We start from the raw sequence: 8975 nt of genomic DNA, 5'->3' as shown, positions 1-8975 counted from the left end.
AAACAATATGTACATTTATTCTTAAGAACCACTGCAGATTGTCAGCTCTGAGGATGGCTGTTCTATTTTTTTGCAAGGGTGGAAGGGGTACGGCATGGACTGGAATCAATGTAAGCCTTGCAGCCATTCTGAATAATACCCTCCTTAAAAAGGAATAAGAGAAACGCGTGGCAAATGACAGGGAAATCATGATGTCCTAGTAATGAGGCAGCAGCAGTGTTAAGATCAGAATCTGGGAAAATCCCAGTGATAAAGCTAATGTTCTTTTCTTTCAACCATGTCTGTCTTAAAAAGCGTTAAGTGACAAATATCATTTTACTAGAAGTGTAAAAGTTCAGTGCAAGTTGTTTCCCAAAAAGACTTGCAGGTAACTAGCTGATTCAAAGCTCCCTGTTCTTCTAATATAATACATAGTTTATTTGCATAAAGTAATGCTCTGTTCTGCAATATATATTTTGAAAAATGTCTAGGGTAGTCAATTAAAATACCACTTGAATGTTCTTTCTAAATGGCCCCATATTCTGAGCAAAGTTGCCATTTGTTCTTACCTCTTTGGCTTCATTCTGCATTTTCATATTCTCTGCAATGTATTTGATGCTTTCAAGGGCATCTCTCATTTCTGGTGACAAAACTGAAAGTGAAAGCAGAGCATCTACAGACTCAGAACTTGAACTCCTTGTAAGATTGTCACTGAAATCTGCGATTTTCATTCGCTGATACCGACAACAGCTGCATGCTACATCTTGACATATGAAGCCACTTTTGCTTTCAAAACTGTTGAAGCAATTTAAGTTTGAGAGTTCACCGTTATAAAATGGCTTTGGCTTCTGATTATATTCTTCATCACTGGTGGGCCTCGTCATAAACATGATCCTGGGAAGCAAATTCAGGAAAATGGTTCTCACCCATATAGGCATTGTGTGCGTCTTGGGTGTTCTATAGTGCACATTAAGTACAAACACAGTAATGACGATGGAGAGCGTTACAAATATCATAGTAAAGAGGAGGTATTCGCCAATAAGCGGAATCACCAGAGAGGTGGAAGGGATGGTTTCTGTGATTACAAGAAGGAATACAGTTAAGGATAAAAGGACTGATATGCAGAGTGTCACCTTCTCACCACAGTCTGAAGGCAAGTAGAAAACTAAGACAGTTAAGAAAGAAATCAGCAGACATGGAATAATCATGTTGATGGTATAAAATAAAGGCAAACGCCTAATGTAAAGAGAATATGTGATATCTGTATATATCTCGTCACAACAGTTGTACTTAATGTCATGTTTATAGCCAGGGGCTTTAATAATAGCCCATTCTCCGCTCTCCCAGTAGTCTTTAAGATTCATACTAGAGCCAATTAAAACCAAGTCAATTTTAGCTTTATCATAAGACCAGGAACCAAACTTCATGGTGCAGTTCTGATAGTCAAATGGGAAGTAGGTAACATCTATTTTACATGAACTTTTAAATATAGCTGGAGGCATCCAGGTCACTTCTCCTGTGTATTTCAGTAAAGCCTTTGTCTTGTCATCAACTTGGAAGTCTCCAACTGCACTGTAAAAACAAACCAAGGGAAAAAGGCTAGTTTGACACTTCAGTTACATGAGTTAATTTCAAACAATTTTAAGAGTAAGCTAATTGGGCTAAACAGCATGTGTAAAACTAGAACAGTGGTTGGTATAAATGTATTGTTCCACTGAGGAGGGTGAAGTTATAGACCTACACCAGCTGATGATTTTGATTAAACTATTTTCTATTCCAATAACATGGTTAGATACCATCAAGACCCAGCACAACAAGCATGAAACATGGGTGTCAGAACAAGCTTACACAAGCTAATTTTTGCTGTGTTTGGTTCATGCTCTAGCTTGTCCACTCCACAATAGCTGACACTATTCCTTGTCTGTGGTATAAAGTTGGGTCTATTGACATGAGACTTCTTTGCAGTAGTGGTTCTCAAACCTCTTAATGGAGATACATTTTTTAATAATGTTTCATGGATTATCTCCCTACCTGTTCACAGTTGCACAACATTCTTGGTGCAGCTTTGGCTACTGCTCCCATGTTAAAGAGATACTAAAGAATGGCCTTTAGCTCTTTATGTGATTAGCTAGCTGTAGAAGGAGGAGGAGGAGCTGATTTCTTTAAGGACTCACCACCAAATACTCACCAGCTCACTGCTTCTAATCTACTATATCTAGGGAAGTTTAGCCATATTTAATTGAGGCCAGATTCCTTAGATAGAGCATATCAGCTAGCTCAATAACATTTGGGTTCCTGATTGACTTCAGCAAAAACCCTGGAAATACCAAGCCTGGGGCTCTTATATGATCATTCTTATGTAGGTGTTGGTATCAAATGGTCAGAATTTTGAACTGCTAAAATCCTGGATCTAAAAGCCAGGTATAGTTACAAGTGTGAACAACTGAAAAGCATCTTCTCCATGTAAATGAGAAGAATATTGTTTTGCAGAACTATGCGTTCTTCTTTACTTTGGACTTGCAGATGGTGGTAAAAATATCTTAGAGTGGTTTGTGGAGAGGAAGTAGTAAAGGTGGTAGATCCTCAAGATTCTTGTTTTCTTCAAGTAAAATGTATGTATGTATTTCTTTTAAACCAGGTTGCAATCAGCTCCAAAAACAGTAGCATTCAGTTTTACAGCAAAAACTGCAGTGGCTGGTGGGTAGATCTCCCTTAAGGAACAGAAACTATTTAAATTACGTACCCATATTCACTGTACTGCTGGTTTGAACAAAATCTTGTTTGTGTGTGCCTGAGTAAAAACAGCTGTGATGACATACAAATCTTACTTGTTATATAAGACAATATCAGGTTTCCAGATCCTGTCAGATGGAACTCGAATAAACTCTGCACCCCCGTAGTCTGCTGGATTCCACCTAAGCTTGTAATCATTCCAGATCTAACCACAGAAGAAACCAGACTGTATTAGAAATACAGCAAAACCTAAATTATGTGGACTATTGTACATTATTTCTTAGAGCATGTTATTTGAATGTTCATGTCACTTGTAAGGTTTTTGTATGATGATGACTACATGTATCATGTTAAAAGAAAGCGTTTGTATTCATTAGTACAGAGAGTGCAGTCCTATTGTGATAGGTACTGTACATACAGGCAAAGGCTCCAACAGCTTGAAAGTCCACAGGGAAAGTGAGAAAGGGAGGAGACAGAAACAATAACTTGACTGTAGTCACATAGCAGGTAAATTGTAGAGATGGTAACTGAACCAATGTCTCCTGCTGCTATGTGTCTTTCCATTGGACAATGCTGCCTCCTGTCCACACTGCAAATGTTTCATTAGGATGTTTTTGCCCCTGATATTTTTTCCTACAGCTCCCATTTGCATAGAAAAAGTAAAACCAGTTGAAAAATATAGGAATGTAGGAGTGGATGGGGCCTCTGGGCCTACTGAATTTAGTCTTCCATTTCTGTGGTTATTCTGTTGTAAGGAAACTGTCTGGAAATACAAACTTGTGCTATTTTTCTGCCAGGTCCCTCAAACTAGGGTGGCACTAGGTGGGTTAGAATTTGGTTATGACTTACTATGGTTAATGCTTTAATGGGAGATATAAAAGGAAAGGCTGTAGGAAATGGTGGTGGTAATCACATAGGTGATGGTGTTAATTGGAAGTCAATATGGAATTAAGAACCCAGGTTAGGAAAGTGAAGTAAAACTGCAGGTGCCAACATTTGGTTCAGACTTAAAAAGAAAAGTCCTGACCACTTCTAGTAATTTAAATCCTGGTGTACTTCAGGTTAGTCAGTGTGTTAAGCTCCACTACAAGTAGTTACGTTTTTCTCCACATAAAATTTCCCTGTAGATTCAGAGGGATGATGTTGTTTGTTCTCTGTTTCATTCTTACACAAGCTATATGGATATACCATCTTTCACAATTCAGGGCTGGCTGCATTTTAATGATGCTTGAGGTATTTCTTGTGCACAGATGTGGCTATGGTCAGTGTATGTGAGACACTGCTAGACAAAGATTATTGCTAATACCTATTCTCAGTTTGGAAAGGTTAATAATGTAGCTGATGACTGACAACTCAGGCTTCATTGAGTCCTTCTGTTGGGCACATTTTGAAACAGCGTGGGGAGCTGGAACGAGGAAGTCCCACAAACTATTTAGAAAGCAGCAGTCCACTATTTTACATTTGAAATACAGAAGTTTGGCAGAGATAGTTCTGGGTATGTCTACACTAACAGCTAAGATTGACCCAAAGGGCACATCTGTAAAGTTATTGGGCCAGACAGCTGTGCCCCTCAGTGTAGACTGTCTCCTCAACTGCGTTCCTTTGGCACTGTGCTCTGGGCTGGCTAATTATCTTCAATTCTTGTCAGTCAGGCTCAGCCCAAACCAGCAGGCCAGGCCAGCTCCAGAAACTCAGCTGAATGCCAGCACTGGAGATTGAGAGGCTGCTACTCCCTCCCAGCTTGCCTCCCTTCATCTAGAATTCAGCTAGGTACTGCAAGCCAAAGGCACTGCAAGTCCTTCAGCAGCAGTCCCATAATTCCCTATTTTGGACTTTTGTACCCCATTTACTCCATCTATGATCTAAAAGTAGTGCCCAGTACTCTTCCAGAAGTTTCCTAGAAAGGCTGCATTTGAAGAACACTAAGTATGATGTGCAGTGGCTACGAGGTAAGAGAAAGAAAGGGATGGGTGATCTATTTGGCTTGGGCTGTTGGAGGGTTAGGATAAACCCTAAATATTAATGTAAATGCACTTCTGAATTGCTTCTGGTGTAAGGTGTTTTTAGTTTTTTTAGCCGTGCGTGAATTTTGTATTGGGAGTTCTGCTCCTGTCTTCACCATGACTTTATGCTAGTTGCACCTAATCCAGTCCTGTCTAAGCAGCTGCAGTTGGAATCAATGAGATCAGGTGTTTCTGGATACCAGGGGTAGGGTTGCCAACTCTGAATCTATTCCGGGAGGTTTCATCACACGATGTACTGATATTAATGACTGAACTTATTCACTATGGAGCCACAGGAAGGCAAATGCACACTACTATTACATTTTAAAAACCCATTGGACTACTGTATAAATTGGATTCAACATTTAGTATTTATTTTGTCTCCCAGGTGATTCTCAGCAGTTTCCTGAATATTTATATCTAATTTCTGAAGACTCCAGAGCAATCCTGCAGGGTTGGCAACCCTGACCAGGGGAGATGTAAGCAGGGAGTACAGAAAAGTCCTTGCTCTCCTCTTCTTCTGTCTTCCCAAATCAAAGCCCAGGCTTAAACTACCTTTGGGTTTGGTTTCAGCCCAATCAACATTTATTCACAACCTAAAACTGTAGCATGTGGCCTAGGTGAACACAGCAGGCTGGATTCTGTTTGGGACTCCTAGACGAGCTGAGGGTGAAAGTATATTACCAGAATCTATAGTATCAGCTTGAAATCCCATGATCCCTATGGTTTCCCCAGGGTGTGGAGGGTCTTACTGACAACTCTTTCTTTCCTGAGGGGAACGCTTTTTGGAGATTCAATAAGTTGAAGCTCACAGTCTATCCTATGCTCTCGCTGCCATTTCAAAAGAGCCTCTATCATGTATTTATTACAAATATAGAGATACCCACTAGGGGGCAGCCGTGGATTAGGTAAGCCTGGCCACCCTTGCACTCTGCACCAAAGAGCAGAGTGAGTAACTTACCAGGTGCCCCTTATGCTGGGACTCTTTCCATTCTTTTTGAATACAAATCGGATTAGAACAAATACTGATCTACCAAATTAATGCATCTTCCAATGAAGTTATTTGTTTTTGCTTCGATCTTAAACTGAATAGTACAGCTCTATGCCCGTAGCATATCAGTAAAATTTCTAATTTCTTTTCACCTGAAGAAAAATATATACTGTGTTATATGCACTTATGCACCACACCATCTGCAGCCCTTCCCCCACTTCCAAAATCCTAGATCTGCCCATGTTAGCAATAGCACCTACCTTTTTAATCAAAGATCTAATACAGGTGAGGTAGTGTGAACTAATTAATTGTTACACCATAACTTCAGCCTGGGCCCGGGGTGGTCGGAGCATAGAACTTCGGGACTTAATGTCAGATCACAGACCTGGGCATGCTGTCTTTGGCTTGCTGTGTGACCCTGGTCAAATCACTTCACCTGTCTGTGATTCAGATGATCCATCAGTAAAATTGGAATAGTAATGCTTACCCACCTATCTAAAGTACTGTAGGATATCTGGATGGAAAATGCTTTAAATGTAAAATGTTATCTAGATAGTGATATTAACAAACATTAACCAAAGCATGGTTAGTAGGATGTATCATGTCTCAGAATTGCCTTGGAGAACGCAACAACAAACTCTATATTGAAATTGAATTAAAATAAAAATCAACTGAGCTCCTATTAGTATTAGTGATTATTTTTACTTACATGTTTCAGCCATAGGTTAGTCTCCATGATCTGATTCACTTCATCCTGAAAACACACAGATATGTTGAAAAAGGAGTGGGGCTTTCTTTAATCTGATAATATAACACTTAGGTTGAGAAAAAACGTGGTACTCACCACCTTCACAAGCTGTGACATGGACACCTCAAACTGTATGATGACAGGGTCTGATACATTCTCCACTGGTCTGATGAACTGACTATAGTTGGTGAACAAGACTGAGAACAGCTTGTGTTCAGCTTCTGAACAATTGAAACCTGAAAGGGAAGACATGTGGGCTTTGGCTGTCTGAGACAGGCCCAGAAGCTTCTTAGGGCAAAATGCTGTTTTCTTTTAAAGTTTAATAACTAGTCATTAAACCTCTGCAGCTGCACTTGCACCAGTTTCTTACAGACAGAGGGGAGGACTGGTTGAACAATGACACAACAATAATGCTTTCATTATTCATGCTGCCCAGCACTAGATTAATTGCTCAGTATTTGTGCAGTAGTTTGTGGTTCCTCCAAGCCTGGCATAACCATAAAGAACAGCGTAGTTTCTTATGTTCCTATAAGTAAAAATGGAGCACTAAGATGTAATGGTATGTGGAGCTTTTTCGTGTGTATCTTTGTGAATGGACGGTTTCATAAAATCATAGAGTCTGGAGCTGAAGGAGTCCTTTTTCCTTGCAGAAAGGGTGTGGGTGCAGTTGCAAATGGACTGGACATCCTTATATCTTGTAAAGAGCTATCAGAGAGTGTTATGACATGACAATCTTCCAGGGAGTGCTGAAGCTTTGTTAGGAATCTGAAGCTCATGGTAGCACGGGTTGCACTTAAAATATTAAATTAAAATATGGATTTTAGCAAAATATGGAATTTTTTATTAATCCATACGATTAAAATATAGAAATGAGGATTAAATATTAATTCAGTATTTGAGGAAAAAAATGCATTCTTTCTTATTGTAATGATCCATTTGGCTATTAGATTTGCTCCAATGGCTGCTGGCAAAGCTGCAAACTGACAGATTTATGTCACATTTACTCACTCTCCTCTGGCTCCAGAGAGAATTATATTATCCCCCACTACCCTCTTATCCACAGGGTCAAGGAATGAACATTTTGGGAAGTAAACCACACCCACAAGGTGGTAGTGGTGTGCTTAGGGGTCCCTTACCTGGAACTCAGATGAGATTCCCCCCAGATTCTTTCAATGGAAAAAAACAACTCAGATCAATTCTGCATTTCTCGAGGACATCAGTTGAAAACACAGCTGTGGCAGCACTAACTTAATAGAGCTGCATTCTGCTCTTGATGACTCTTGCATGTAGCTGAAATAGCTACATAGGGTACTTTTTAAATACTGTCCGTGGGATTTATATACATGTGCTATCCTATGTCTGAGGCTTTTCAGCCTTTGTAAAAAAATTTTGAATAATCAGCAGGGAAATCTGGACCAGAACTGATTTTAATGTTTCACAAGCCAAACTTCTGTCCCCAGACTTGTTATATCATGTCTCAAACCTGCAAAATGTCAGGCAACACAGTTTAATACCCCCTTCTTTGACCCCATGGTAAGCTGCTTTTTACAGGTTAGTAAAGCTCCTTAAGCCAACCTACCAGTTTAAAATAGAGTGATGCTTTCCTGCTTCTGAAGAATTAACATTTTTAAGCCATTTTGCTTGTTTTCATCAATATTTATTAATAATCTCATCTATCATTATTAGCAAGTTAATATTCCTCGGGTCTTTTATGCAGATGTGGGGTTTTTTTTAGATTCATATTCAGTTTTTAGACTCTTCCTTCCCAAATATTATTAGCCTATTTCCACTTCCACAACATGTTCTTTAAATCCTTTGTGTGTGTGTGTATTGCATGTCTAATAACCACTACATTATCGAGAGCAACTACATTGACTTATCTAACAATTTAGCGCTTCTTTTTAGAGTTTTTTTTCATCACCTCTGAGGTCATCAATAATAGTAAGAAGGAGAACTCTGCTTTGCAGGGAGAGAGGCGTGTACTGTGAACAGTGCATCTTAAGACTCTTGTGCAATTTTTTTAGTATCCTCTATCTCTTCTGATGCTTCGGCACTATATAGCATGTATTGAGTGTGGCTTAAGCCTTAAAATATCTCGAACTTTGTCTTACTGTATTAACATTTAAGTGACTTAGTGGCAGCCATTTGGCATCCCAGATCATGACTGTCAAGTTGTTACTGCTTTATACAACGAGATCTAAAAACTGCTTAAGAAAAAATCTGTGCTTAATATGAAACTGGTGTACGTTTCACTAGCGCTGAACCTTAGCTCTGGACTAATTAAAAATGCATCCTCCAGAGCCGTTTTCCATCTTCCTCCTACCCGCTTTAAGAAAATTCAAGGATCACTTACCTTTAAAGACAAAGACGATGGCAGCAGTTAGAAAGAGTATGTACATCCTTCCCATGGTGTTATGAATTACTGCTCATCAGTAGAGACTGCAGGAGATGAGCTCAGTTGCCAGGACTGTATGCATAGGTATGGGAAAATACAGACAGCTCCAATCCTCTGATGTATGAA

General features: G+C 39.5%; 1 protein-coding gene across 1 annotated transcript in view; it reads right to left on the bottom strand.

Annotated features, from left to right (window-relative positions):
• Positions 1–8975, bottom strand: part of CHRNA3 (cholinergic receptor nicotinic alpha 3 subunit) — a 15707-nt gene extending 6732 nt beyond the window's left edge. The window contains exons 1-5 of the mRNA XM_090028239.1: positions 8808–8975; positions 6551–6690; positions 6416–6460; positions 2808–2917; positions 549–1551 (exon numbers count right to left, since the gene is read on the bottom strand). Of these exons, the coding sequence (XP_089884365.1) occupies positions 549–1551; positions 2808–2917; positions 6416–6460; positions 6551–6690; positions 8808–8862 (1353 nt within the window). The 5' untranslated portion in view covers positions 8863–8975. The remainder of the gene's footprint in view (positions 1–548; positions 1552–2807; positions 2918–6415; positions 6461–6550; positions 6691–8807) is intronic.

This window comes from Crocodylus siamensis, chromosome 15 (genome assembly GCF_052110815.1).
Source record: "Crocodylus siamensis isolate JL-2025a chromosome 15, ASM5211081v1, whole genome shotgun sequence".
NCBI lineage: Eukaryota > Metazoa > Chordata > Crocodylia > Crocodylidae > Crocodylus > Crocodylus siamensis.
The sequence above is the reverse complement of the archived record's forward strand: the minus strand, read 5'-3'. Positions and strand labels throughout refer to the sequence as shown.